Source organism: Leptodactylus fuscus, chromosome 4 (assembly GCF_031893055.1).
Source record: "Leptodactylus fuscus isolate aLepFus1 chromosome 4, aLepFus1.hap2, whole genome shotgun sequence".
Classification (NCBI taxonomy): domain Eukaryota; kingdom Metazoa; phylum Chordata; class Amphibia; order Anura; family Leptodactylidae; genus Leptodactylus; species Leptodactylus fuscus.
The window spans coordinates 127,347,120-127,360,972 of record NC_134268.1 but is presented as its reverse complement, the minus strand read 5'-3'; the positions used below and the strand labels follow the sequence as shown (position 1 = coordinate 127,360,972).

Below are 13,853 nucleotides of genomic sequence, written 5' to 3'. Positions count from 1 at the left end.
AACAACTGAGCTAGTATCAGAACCAGATCAAGACTCCTTTTCACCTGGGTTCTGGATCCTTAGAACCAGGTAGAAGCAGCAGAACACTTGAATGTAACCTAAGGTGTGTGTATAAGATTATGACTTCAACTGTATAATTACTGTTTTATATAATACTATGGCTTGTCAATGTTAGTACTGTGGGTATTAATTTTTAACATTGACTTTAAAGATGGTGAGAAAAAAACTAAAAAGCGACCATATGAAGATGCAAAGATTGACAAAGATGAGGATGAGGATGATGAAGATTTATCCAAAATAACTCCAGAGGAACCTCCGCAGGTATTGCATGAGTTCATGGTGATCTTTAGTATTTGGACTTCAGTTCACAATTCAGAATAGCAGGGAATTTTTGTCATTGCAACCATTTATTTCCTACTTTTTGATGTCAGCTGCAGGAGCAAATATACATTGAGATAGATAAGCAAAAATAACCTTAATTTCTTATGCATAGAGTGGTATACGTTATTTATAAGCTCTTTTGGCTCTGTCCAGTGAGTTGGGGACCTATGGATACGTTCGTGTGTGCCTGGAGTTTTCCTGGTGCATATGCCAAACAAACTTCAACTGCAATGTAACTGCAATGTGTGTTTATAGAGTAGTTATTCTGAAAGTTTGGGCTCATTTGCTGCAGATAACCAACTGGCAGTATAGTATTGTGATTTATTAACCGATAAATTGCAGAGCTTTATTAAACAAGAATTTAAGGGGAATCTTGCTAAGTTATGTTGCCCCTATATAAGTACAGCATGAATAGTGACATAGAGACTCAATGCCTGTACTTGGTAGAGCCAGTCACTTATGTTTAGTTTTCATTAAAAAGCACCACAGCCTCGTTGTGTCTTGCACTGAGAGAGCCCCATTGTTGAGCTCCTGGGATGCTGCAGTTCTGCTATAAACTGTGGTATACAATGGTTTAACGTGTCAGATTTGTTCTAATGCCTGTCTCCCTAGTTGCAGTGGGATAAGAACTATGTAATGCAGCCTTACCAGCCTTTCCTCTTGGTAATACTCAAAATTATGACATCCACTTATGAAAGATACATTCATCATTAGTAGAGATGAGCAAACACTATTCGAAACAGCCGTTTCGAATAGCACGCTCACATAGAAATGAATGGAAGCAGCCAGCACGCAGACTTTGGCGGCAGCCGGCCACTTAACCCCCCCCCCCCATGTGCCGGCTATGTCCATTCATTTCTAAGGGAGCGTGCTATTCAAAACGGCGGTTTCAAATAGTGTTCACTCATCTCTAATCATTAGACATTAAAGGGTGTATGTTTTGTTTCATGTATTGATTAACTGTAAAAAATAAATAAAATGTATGTTTTTATTTATTACACAAATGTAGTGAGTTAACCCAAAACTTCTGCAATTGGTTAAACTGTTGCAATGTGAGGCCCGGTTCACTGCGTTCGATATTCCATTCGGGGAGTCTTCTTGGGGACCCCCTGATGGAAACTTATAAACTTTAAAAAGCAGTTAGCTAAGAAATCACATGGACCCCATAGAACTATAATGGGGTCCATGTGGTTTCCAGTCAGTATCCGCATGAATCGTGCAGAGAGAACAGTACTATAAGCAGCACTTTTCTCTCCACATGTTTCATGCGGAAACCATTATAGTCTATGGGGTCTGTGTGGTTTCTTAGCTAACTGCTTTTTAATGTGGTTTTACCTCTCTGTTGGCCAGAGTTCCAAATTGTTTAGAGGCTGTAGCCTCCTTTGTCTCCTCCCACTTTCTCAAACTCAACATGGAGAAAACGGAGTTCATCTTCGTCTCATCCCGTACGGCCCCTCTACCTGATCCATCTATCAAAGTTAACGGAACAACCCTTACCCCTGTCCCACAGGTCCGATGATTTGGGATAGCCCTGGACTATCCTTCAAATCGCACGTTCAAACTCTCAACACTTCCTGCCACCTCCAACTCAAGAACATCCATCAAATCCGCTCCTTCCTCACCCCAGAAACTACTAAGATGCTCGTCCATGCCCTCATAATCTCCCGCTTAGATTACTGCAACACCCTTCTCCATGGACTCCCAGCTAACACCCTCGCCCCCCTCCAGTCCACCTTAAATTGCGCTACTCGCTTAATTCACTTTGTCCCCCGTTCTTCATCGGCTGCTCCCCTCTGCCTATCCCTTCACTGGCTACCCATTGCCCAGCGTATTGAATTCAAGCTACTAACGTTAACATACAAATCCATCCACAACTTGTCCCCTCCATATATCTCCAACCTAATCTCACGCTACCTGCCGACACGTAGCCTCAGAAACAGGAAATGGACCAACCTAAGCCGGATTCAGGCCAAAGGATAGCGCTCACCCAGATTGTTCAAATACCTAATTTATTAAATGGCAAGAAGTAGACAAGGCACAACGCATTTCGGACCTTTCTGGTCCTTTGTCAAGTGCAAAAAATAAGTTAAGAGTAACCACAGAATAAGCTTGATTTACAATTAGAAAACAAATCGATACATTCACAAACAGATCAATACGGCACATTTGTAGCCCTAACACAAGAAGGGTTTATTTCACAGGCATTGAGGTCAACCTTAGTGGATTTACATATGCAAACATTCATGATAATTCGGCATGAATCAAGGAAGCTACCCCAAGAAGTTATGGCCCCCTGCCGTATAAGTGCATGCAGTGTAAGCCTGCCAGAGTGCAGATAGGCTCCACAGTTAGCATTATTAATCAAGCACTGTCAATGCACTAGCAAATGTTAAACACCACTAGTAGGAACTAAAGCAGCACTAATAGGCAAATGGATATATGGAAGGGGTGAGGCCAGTGCTAGGCATGATTACATACATATTGCAAGCCGATGGCTGGTCAGGTAATGGAGGGGGTGTACATCTCACCCAGAGATGACAAAACTCCAGAAGGAATCTTTGTACTCAGCAGACAACTTTCTTCCGCTGAGCATTTTGGTAAATGCTCAGTATTGGGCTAAATTTTTAGGAATGGAAGGTAGGTTGGTAGTGGGACATGTCATTCCACCCCCCTCCAGTCCACACTTTGGGGATGTTCCGGCAGCAACGCAGCTGCAGAGAGTCTGCTCATCAAGGAGGCTTAAGAAGTCAGCTCCAGCAGAAGACTTTGGGCAAAGCTTGGCTGGAGAGCCAAAGAAAGAGGTCATATTTTTGGAGCTGTGTCCTGAGTGATTCAACTGGCTTTTTGATTTCTGTTATTTTAGGTGAGGTAACCTATTCTATGTTTAGTTAGAGCCTAGCCGGGCAGGTATTTATTTTTGTATTGTTTCCTTTTATTCCTGCACCTTTTTGAGTGAAAATAAACTCTACCTTTGTTTGGACTAAAGAATCTGGACTTTTGTGTCTGTCACCCCACCTAGCAACCCCATACCCTGACAGTATGTAGTGGTAAATAACTAGACTGATACTTCCCACAACTTCAGTTTTATATAGTAGAACTCACCAAATACTGAGATCAAATCTCTGCATGTCAAGGGTGCTTACCTGGCTTGGATGGAGACCAGCTTGTCCATCAAAGGCTCAGGGTCCATATATAGCCTCATTGGTGTAAGTGGTGGGCGGCGGAAAGTTTTCCCGCCAATATAGTGGCTGCTCATGCGCCCAAGCCGCCCAGCCCACACATGCAGGAACAGCACGGCGTCGGCAGCGTACCAGAGCATATGCTGAATCTCGGCCGAGTTGGCAATCAATAGCCGGCACTCAGTGATAGGAGAGAGTGCTGTAAGGCTTACAGCACTCTCTCCAAGCCCACAGTAGTAGAAAACTGCAGTGCTGATAGAAAAATCAAAGGTATAGCTTGTGGTAACCACAAGTTTTAATCAATGGTGTTTTAAAAGTAGGTGTATTCTGTTGTATTGTGTTCAGGCTATGACTAAGGGGCGTGTCCCCGAAACACACAAGGCCTGGTTCACATTTGCGTTTGGCATATCTGTTTAAAATCAGTATTTAACATCTTCAAAAACTGATTTCAAACTGTCCGGATGAAAACTGTGTCAGTATGTGTTCAGTTTTTAATCAGTTTTTCTTTTTCTTCCCCTTTTTCATTCTGAGCATGTGCAAAACAGGCACAAACTGATTGCTCTCAGTATGTTAGGGTGGGTTCACACCTGCGCCCGGTCTACACTTTGCAGGTTTCCGTCTTCTGCCGAGAAACCAGACAGGAGACGGAAACAGTCAGTCATTTTTCAAACCCATTCACTTTATTGGGTTTGCAAAGTGAACGCACGTGAGTGTCTTCTGCCTCTCCGCGGCAAAACAGTTTTTTTTAACCGGACATAATGTCGGACATGCAGGACTGTGTCCGGTTAAAGAAAAAACATTTCACCACAGAGACCAGAAGACGCTCAGGGGCAGATACTGACTGCCGGGTTTCTGTCTCCTGTCCAGTTTCTTGGGCAGAAAATGGAAACCTACAAAGTGGAGAATGGGCGCAGGTGTGAACCCGCCCTTATCAGTATGTAATCAGTTTGTTTGTTTCCATAGACCTCAATGTTAAAACAAAACTAATTGCTTGCTGTCCATCTGGAATCCTTATTTTCAGTACGGAGACAAAGTTCTGCAAGTTCTTCTTTTCTCTCCACACAAAAAAACTGAAAGCAGATGGAATGGCACAAACTGATTACATACTGATAACTAGAGATGAGCGAACACTATTCGAAACAGCCGTTTCGAATAGCACGCTCCCATAGAAATGAATGGAAGCGGCCGGCACGCGAGGGGTTAAATGGCCGCCCGCCGGCAACGTCGGCGTGCCGACCGCTTCCATTCATTTCTATGGGAGCGTGCTATTCGAAACGGCTGTTTTGAATAGTGTTCGCTCATCTCTACTGATAACTTTTAAAACCCATTGAAATGAATGAGTTTTTATCTGTACTGTTTGAAATCAGTTTTTGAAGATGTCAAATACTGATTATGAACAGAATGGTCAAACGTAGATGTGAACAAGGAGTTTTGTATGATGTTCACCTATTAAAAGCAGTTTTAGTAACAGAGTTGCCCTCAGCGCTCCAGATTCTTGCTTATAGATTCAATTATTTTAGTATATGCAATGAGCAGAGGCACATGTTTTCAAGGGGAAAAAGCTGTTACAATCTGATGAGCCTGACCTGTCTGTCCATGTCTTTAGGGATTCATGGTACAGCCCCTCACTCAGTCAACTATTAGTTTTGTCTGGACTGTTCTGCTAACATACCATCTCAACAGTAAAGCATTCTGAGACTATTCATATCTGCTCACTATTATGGTCACTAACAACACTATCATGAATTAAGAATGGTAGCTAAACATTCTCCAAGAGAAACTTCTCCCAATTATCCAGGAGCCGCAATTTGTAGATGAATATTGTTTTTTGGTCCAACATGATGGAACACAATGCACAAGGCTAAAGAAATAATGTCTTGATGAACAAAACCTTAATAGTTTGGGTCCATGGGCAGGAAAATCCCAATCTCTGAATCCCATTGAGAACTTGCGATCATGTCTCAGAAGGTGAGTGGACAAGCACTGATTAGGCAAGAATGGGTTACCAGAATTTGTTCCAAAAGCTGTTACCCAGCATTCCAGGGGGAATTTCAGTGGTCTTGAACACTGGATCCATACTGTAAATACTTAGTCTTTGCATAAACTTGATGTTTATCTGCATAAGTTTAAAACCTTATGAAATGCTTAAAATTGTACTTCAGGATACCATAGAAACAAGTCACTAAATATGTGAAAACCAAAATTTGTATTCATCTCAAAACTTTTGACCACAACTGTATGTCATAAACTTTACATATTTTCTCTTTCACTTTTAGACAACAGATTTAATCCGTGCATTGCAAGAACTTGAAAACGCAGCTTCTGGAGATGCAGCTGTACACCAGCGAATTGGCTCTTTACCTGTGGAAGTGCAAGATGTGTCACTTTTGGATAAAATTACTGGTAGGTAACTATAGTATTTAGATTAAAGGAATTTTCTAGGACTTTTTATTAATTGGATAGGTTAGGTCATCAAATGATGATAAATGGGGTACCACACTCCTTGAGCACCACTTTAGCTTCATAGCCTATGTGAAGTCAAGTTCATTGACCACATGGCCTGATTGCAGCTGAGTCCCATTCAAGTGAATGGGCTGAGCTTCCATACCAGACACCGCTTCAGTAAAAATGTACGGCAATGTGCTTGGTAAGTACCAAAGAGGCTGCAGCCTCTTTGAGCAGCTGATCGGCCATGGATTCGGTTTAGGATTCTTGTTGATCTTTAACTGATGGTCTATCCTAAGGATAAGTCATTATTTGATTAAATCCCAAAAATACCTTATTAAAGGGTAAATCTGTATATTTATTTTGTTAATACACAGAATGGATTGGTAAACTAGGAAAACTGTTTCTCTTTTTAGATAAAGCTTCTGGTGATCAACTTTCAAAGATGGTGGATGATGCCTGCATGCTTCTTGCAGACTACAATGGCAGATTAGCAGCAGAGATAGATGACCGTAAACAACTTACAAGAATGCTTTCAGACTTCCTGCGATCTCAGAAGGAGGTACTGGATGAAAAGGAGCAGCAACTGGAAGTTCGTAACAATTTTAACTTTTTTTTTCTCCTAATTTTCCCATAAAGTTTTATATTTTCTTACATTTTAAATCATATTTTAAGTATGAACCAAGTCAGAGATTTCAGGTTTACATGTCATTCCTGTTTTTTTAGCATTACACATTGGTAAAAGTGAAGTTTAGGTCTTCTATCTTATGTGTAAGACACACTAACCCAGGTTCTGAAATCTTTTAATTATATTACAAAACAATTACAGGGAATATGCAAATCTATTTTCCAGGATGTAATTAGGAAAACAATGCCTCTGCTCGCTGCCTCTAGGATAGCCCCCTTAAACATAAGGCTTATTCCTAAGAATCCCCCAGTGGAGCGAAAATGGCTTGCAAGTCTCCATATGCCTGCAAAGGCACTCTCCCTAAGAAGTTTTCTTAGTCCCCTGAAAGCAATTACGGTAATTTTTGGATCCTAAGACATGTATGACAACATTTGAAGGGTGAAATAACTTGATTTAGTGACTTTGCCTGTCTTAAATTACCTTTCATAAATGAATAGTTCAAATGTATATGAGAAACTTTGTAATACACTTTAGTAAGGATATCAGTTTCCTTCACCAATTATTAATCTGATTTTCTCCTCCTTATCTTCAGACTGTTGTTTACATAGTATTGTCTCCATAATTAGTAGTAGAAAAGTAGAAAAAAAGCGGCACTACTGAACACACAAAGTTCTTTGTTCCTGAGAAAAACAGATGCAATGAGGTGGAGCATAAAGTACGGGTAATCACGTTGGCAAATATAAAAGCTAACAAGCTTGCCAAATGGTGCTCTCTGCATAAGAAGTCCATACAAAAAGTAGCAAAAAAAATAGAAAAAAAGCGCAGGGCACTCACAATGGGTTCTTTAAAAGCAGAAGGCTTTATTTCATCTTTTTAAAAACATCCAGTGCATAGGGATAGAGTAGATGGTATAACAAACGGATCAAGCGACGATCGTTTCATGCAGTAAGCATTTCATCAGGCTTGATAAAAGTGCTAAAACAGCACGAAACGGCTGTCGCTCCCTCTTCTCAGGCATGCCTCTTCCCCCCCCCCCCACTTACTTTTACACTGCACGATACATGGATAAAATCTTGTGCATGCGCAGTTGGCTCTGACAAATTTGGGTTAAGGCAGAGCCAACTGTGCAATACGCTCGAGTAACAACATTGCACTGCACCCAAAGTGGCAGAGTTGACTGCGGATGCGCAAGATTTCATCCCCATATAGTGCAGCCCTGTGCTCCTTGAGCGTTATTTGCATATCACAACAAACGTATTTTTGCAGAAATGCCAGAGAAAGAAAAAAAAAAAAAAAGAATGGAAGGTAGGAGTATAATAGCTTTTTTAAAAGGCTATTCCAACATGCCATTAGTTCAAAAGGTGATTTTCTAATGATAGACTCCCTTTTTGAACTAAGGCCACACCAGAATAGCCTTAAAAAAGCTATTTCTTCTGCTATCTATTATTCTGATCCGTGTTGCCGTTCCTGAGAAACTTCATATTTCTCCCTTATGTAAATGAGTCTTCTCCTTTGCTACCCGAAGACTCTCCAGCAACGCCTCTGTCTTGTTCTGCCGCCAAGTCATCACGCACATCATCAGCCAGCAGAGTTGACTGCGCATTTTCCTGTGGCCTCTTACACAAGTATCCGTTCAGCCTCAGAAAATTGGCAAAATTGACATGCGCAGCCAGCTCTGCTGGATAATGAAGCGTGTGATGACTCAGCGGTGGAACAAGACAGGGGCATCTCTAGAGTCTTCGGGTAGCATAGGGGATGCCCCCTGTGCTTTCTGAAGACTTCGATACATAAGGAAGAAATATATTTTTCAGGAACGGTCGGGTGGATCAGAATAACAAAGGTAGGAGAAGAATAGCCTTTCTAAAGGCTATTCCGATGTGGTAGTTGTAGAAAAAGGGATTTAATTATAGAATCCCCTTAATATCACCATACCTGCCTGTGCCCGCCCTCAGTTTTCTTATACAACTGACAAACAGCTACAAAGTCAGAAGATTATGTTAGGGGGTCTGTAGATTAAGCAAATCAGTGGTTGGCTTAGTGGTCATTTTCTTTGTGTAAAGGACCAGAAAGTTTTGGAGTAAGAGCTGTGTTAGATTAGTCTGGTATGTGCTGTGTTTTGTTTTATTAACACCATTGTAAGGCTTTTATGGCAGCTAGTATACAGAATTATATTACTTAATTAATATTATCAATTTTTGATTTTCAGGAGTACAAGCGCAAACTGGCAAGGGTTTCCCAAGTCCGCAAAGAACTGCGTCTACGTATCCAAAATCTGCCAGATCTCTCACGTCTACCAAATGTTACAGGTGGCAGAGTCCATTTGCCGTATGCTGGTGATCTCTACAATGACGACTGAGTTGAAACTAGAAAGTCATATATCCATGATGGTTGAAGATCTACAGTTCTGAATAAGTGAATTTTGTTAGTATTTTTTTATGGCAGTGTGGTTTAACTAAGACAATTGGGGTTGTAAATAAAACATTTCCAGTGAGTTACAATGTGATCTCTATTTCTGTCAAAAGACCTGAGTTGAAATGGAATTGTTTTGTGAATAGTATTTAACTAATAGATCGCTGTTTAAAAAAAAAAAAAAAAGCCTTTATTGTACAATGTGTTAAACTTTTTTTTTTTTGTTTAGTGTAAATTATTAAATTAATTGTTTTTCTATATATACACATCTCCGTATTTATAATGAAAAAAATCTGTGCAATATTGCTTGATCATTATAAACAATATACAGAAAATACCGCTGGTTTAATTATTTGTTCATAATTCAGATATAGAAGGCTAGAACTATTTCACACAGTAACAGTACAAATAATCCAAATTTAGGTCACTGTTCGTACCACATATGCCAACCGTAATATGGAAGTTGTGGCCAATTTATGGCTATGTGAAACTGGACATAGGCTTTAAATAGTAAACCATATTTCTCTACCTCATTTAACACCCAGAAATGGATCATGTCCATTCAGGACAATGCAGAATAAGGGGGCGTTCACACTAGCGTCAGTATCCGCCAGCTAGTGTCCGATGCTAATGTCCATGCAAAATCTTACGCGGACATTAACATCAAACACTAGCTGTGTCCCTTACATTTTGCATTGATTTAAATGGGACATCAGGTGCGTTCTTTACAGTTCGTATCTGTCCTTAAGTGTCAGTTCCCAAAGATGTCCGACGTTTCAAGCAGACAGAGAACCTACATGTAGGTTTTGCTGTCCGCTTGAAAAATCGGACATCTTTGTGAACGGACACTTAAGGACAGACACGGACTGTAAAGAACGCACCTTATGTCCCATTTAAATCAATGCAAAATGTACGGACACAGCTAGTGTCCGATGCTAATGTCCACGCAAGATTTTGCGCGGACACTAGCTGTCAGACACCGATGCTAATGTAAACGCCCCCTAACGTTATGTAAAATATAAATTTCTGAAAGTGGCTTTCTACTTACATAGTAAGACAAGGAGGTCTCCGAGTAAAAAAAAAAAAAAAAAAGCTATACCTCACAAATAACTTCTGCTTCTTTTCTCATGCTACCCAGGTCCTCTGATGTTCTTTACTTCTTGGTTTCTCATGATACAGTCACTGGCTGTGTCAGGTCAACACTGTACCATTAGCTGAGTAGTCATGTCCTATTGTGTCCAGAGGGACTAGGAAATGTCAGAATAGTAGCAGACAGGAACAAACATGAGAATATAGCTTTTAATTTTTAGCCATTCGTGGCCCTTTGTCATTGTTTCCCCCACCAGACAATCACTTTCATAGATTGAAAGTAATTATCCTTGTAAACCCAGAAATAGATGCTGCATTCCCATCTCTATATGCAGATGTATTTAATGCAGAATTAAATGCCAACATTACCACTTGTGTGAAATCTAAATGTATTGTACAAAATTCCACAAAAGATCTTTATTTTCAGAAACAGAGACACTCTTCAACGTTACTTATTTCATCAATCTTTCAGGTATTTCAGATTATCCATACTCAAATCATTAGGACTAAATGGCAATACCAGTAAGAGCATGGACAGGAGGGTCACATACTTTTTCATTTCTTTCTGTACAACACTGTTATGTGCATCATCCTAGCATAGAAATGGAAACCAATGCTTTGAGTTGCAGCAAAAACAATCAGTTGGCTTGTAAATACTTCTAGAATAACTTCTATACAACAATTTAATATATAATCACTAGAGATGAGCGAGTAGTACTCGATCGAGTAGGTATTCGATCGAATACTACGGTATTCGAAATACTCGATCGAGTACCACTCGCTATTCGAATGGAAAAGTTCGATGCAGAACCAGCATTGATTGGCCGAATGCTATACAGTCGGCCAATCAACGCTGGTTCTTCTCCTACCTTTAGAAGTCTTCTCCGTGCAGCTTCCCCGCAGCGTCTTCTGGCTCTTCATTCACTCTGCCAGGCATTGGGCCTGGGCAGAGCCGACTGTGCATGTCCACTTGTAGTGCAGGCATGCGCAGACTGCTCTGCCCAGGCCCGATGCCTGGCAGAGTGAATGAAGAGCCGGAAGACGCCGCCGGGACGCTGCAAGGAGAAGACTGCACGGAGGATCCAGCCCGACCCTCCCTCGTGGACTTGGTAAGTATAATTTGATCGAACGTTGCCTACCCCTGAAACGAGCATTTCCCCCCATAGACTATAATAGGGTTCGATATTCGATTCGAGTAGTCGAATATTGAGGGGCTGCTCAAAACAAATATTGAACATTTTACGGTTCGCTCATCTCTAATCATCACAGATTATATTTAACCCCTTCAAGACCCAGCCTAAAAGTATCTTCATGACCAGGCTTCATTTTTCAAATCTAATGTGTCACTTTATGTGGTAATAACTTTGAGGCAATTTAACTTACACAAGTGATTTTGAGACTGTTTTTTCGTGACACATTATAGTCCATGTAAGGGTGCATTCAGACTACGTAACGCCGGGCGTGTATGAGAGCCGTACACGCCGGCATTACGGCAGACTGCCGAACACTTCCCATTCACTTCAATGGGAGCGCTCGTAACAGCGGCGTTTACGAGCGCTCCCATTGAAGTGAATGGGAAGTGTTCGGCAGTCTGCCGTAATGCCGGCGTGTACGGCTCTCATACACGCCCGGCGTTACGTAGTCTGCATGCACCCTTAGTGGTAAATATTGATCAATATTCTTCTATTTATTTATAAAAAAAAATAGGATTTTTTTTTTTTTTTTTGGGGGGGGGGGAAATCGCAATTTTCTAAATGTGAAATTCTCTGCTTTTCAAACAGTCATATCACACAAATACATTAGTAAATGTTATCCACCATATCTTTTAATTGTGCTTTAATGTATTTTGGACATTATAAAGCTTACAAGAGTAACAGCGATTTTCCAGATTTATAAAGAAAATTTCCCAAACTATTTATTTATTTTTTTTTTTTTTTAGGGACCACTTCAGTAGTGAATGGGATTAAAAAGGTCCTACATATTATAAACCCCCATGAATCATGCCAATTTCAAAACCTCACCCCTCAAATAATTCAAAACAGCATTTGGGAAGTTTGTTAACCCTAAAGGCATTTCACAGAAATTGAAACAATATGGAGGTGAAATTTAGACATTTCATTTTTTTTTTTTTCAATAACACATTAATTTAGCCCTAAAATTAACAGAATTACAAAGGGTTAAAAGGACAAAATGCATCTCACAGTTTGTTATTTCTCCCAAGCACAGAAATACCCATGTGGGTGTAAACTGATCTTTGGGCACAGGGTAGCACAAGGAAGGGAAGGAGCGACACCGGGGGTGTATGAAAAACAGATTATGCTGAGATAGTTTTTGGTGCCATGTCTCATTTGCAGAGCCCCTAGAGTACCAGTACAAAGGAAACCCACCCCAAAGGTGACCCCATTTTGGAAACTACACCCTTCACAGAATTTATCAAGGGGTATGGTGAGCATTTTGACCCAACAGCCTTTTCACATATTTTATTAACATTGAGATGTGTAAAAGAAAAATTAATAGAATATGTCTTTCACCAAATTTTTCATTTTCTCAAGGGGTTAAAAAAGAGAAAAAGCCCCACAGTTTGTTAAGCAATTGCTCATGAACGTGGCAATAACCCCATATATGGTCATAATCTGCTGTATGGGTACATACAGGATAAAGGAGAAAAAGCTCCCCAAGATTTGTTACACGACTTCTCCTGAACACAGCAATACCCCATATGCAGTTGTAACCTGCTGTATGGGGACATGGTGGGGCTTAGAATGGAAAGTGTGCTATTTGGCTTTTGGAGGGAAGATTTGGCTGCATTAGATTTCGGATGCTATGTCACATTAGCAGGGCCACTAGAGTTCCAACACAATGGAATCTTTCAGAAGTGAGCGCGTTTTGGAAACTACACCCCTCACAGAACATATCAAGGGATATAATGAGCAGTTTGACCCTACAGCTGTTTCACAGATTAACAACATCCCCTGATCATAAGTTGTAGGGTGCTAAGGTCTTCCACTAACCTAGATAAATCAGGATCCATGACAATCCCTCCAAGTAATCTACTAACACTAATATGCCATGGATCACAAAGATCCAGACGGTCTATCACCCAACTGGACAACCGAGAATATATGTACCAATCCTTAGTCCATGACAAAGTCAAGAATCGATTATATCCTACTCCATAGCTCCCGATTTGAGAATTCTGACGACTCAACTATCCACATAATACTGATCTCGGTCCACGCCCTCTTGACCAAACGCAGCATTACCTGTAAGTTCTATTACTACCTATTCAGTTTCCCAAACTTTTGAGCATACTTGAAAGCCAACTGGACGAACTTTGTACACCATAATGTTCAATATACGGAGGATATAAACTATGTTAGCCATCTACATTAACACCAATATGATCAATTCCAAAGCTTACGCTAAGACCTATAGAAAATGTGACCATATAGAACTGCCGCCCCCAGAAAACACACAAAATTTTTTTTCAAATTCTATACACCTCTCTTCAGGCCAAGCAACATGGCACAATACAGCCATACAAAACAATTACTATAGATGGGGTAATCAAATGGGCCATCCTTTAGCCATACTCTCACAACCTCCATGTACACAAGGCCATATTTTGAGTCTGCGAGACCCAGTGGGGGATTTCTACACATAAATGAACAAGAAATTGCCGATATACTCTATAACCATTTTGAAGATCTATTTAGAGCCTC

At 40.6% G+C, this 13,853-nt stretch overlaps 1 protein-coding gene across 1 annotated transcript in view; it reads left to right on the top strand.

Moving 5' to 3' along the window:
* Positions 1-9,242, top strand: part of RPRD1A (regulation of nuclear pre-mRNA domain containing 1A) — a 52,389-nt gene extending 43,147 nt beyond the window's left edge. Inside the window, exons 4-7 of the mRNA XM_075271034.1 lie at positions 212-321; positions 5,837-5,963; positions 6,422-6,597; positions 8,840-9,242. Of these exons, the coding sequence (XP_075127135.1) occupies positions 212-321; positions 5,837-5,963; positions 6,422-6,597; positions 8,840-8,989 (563 nt within the window). The 3' untranslated portion in view covers positions 8,990-9,242. The remainder of the gene's footprint in view (positions 1-211; positions 322-5,836; positions 5,964-6,421; positions 6,598-8,839) is intronic.
* The last annotated feature ends 4,611 nt before the right edge of the window (positions 9,243-13,853 follow it).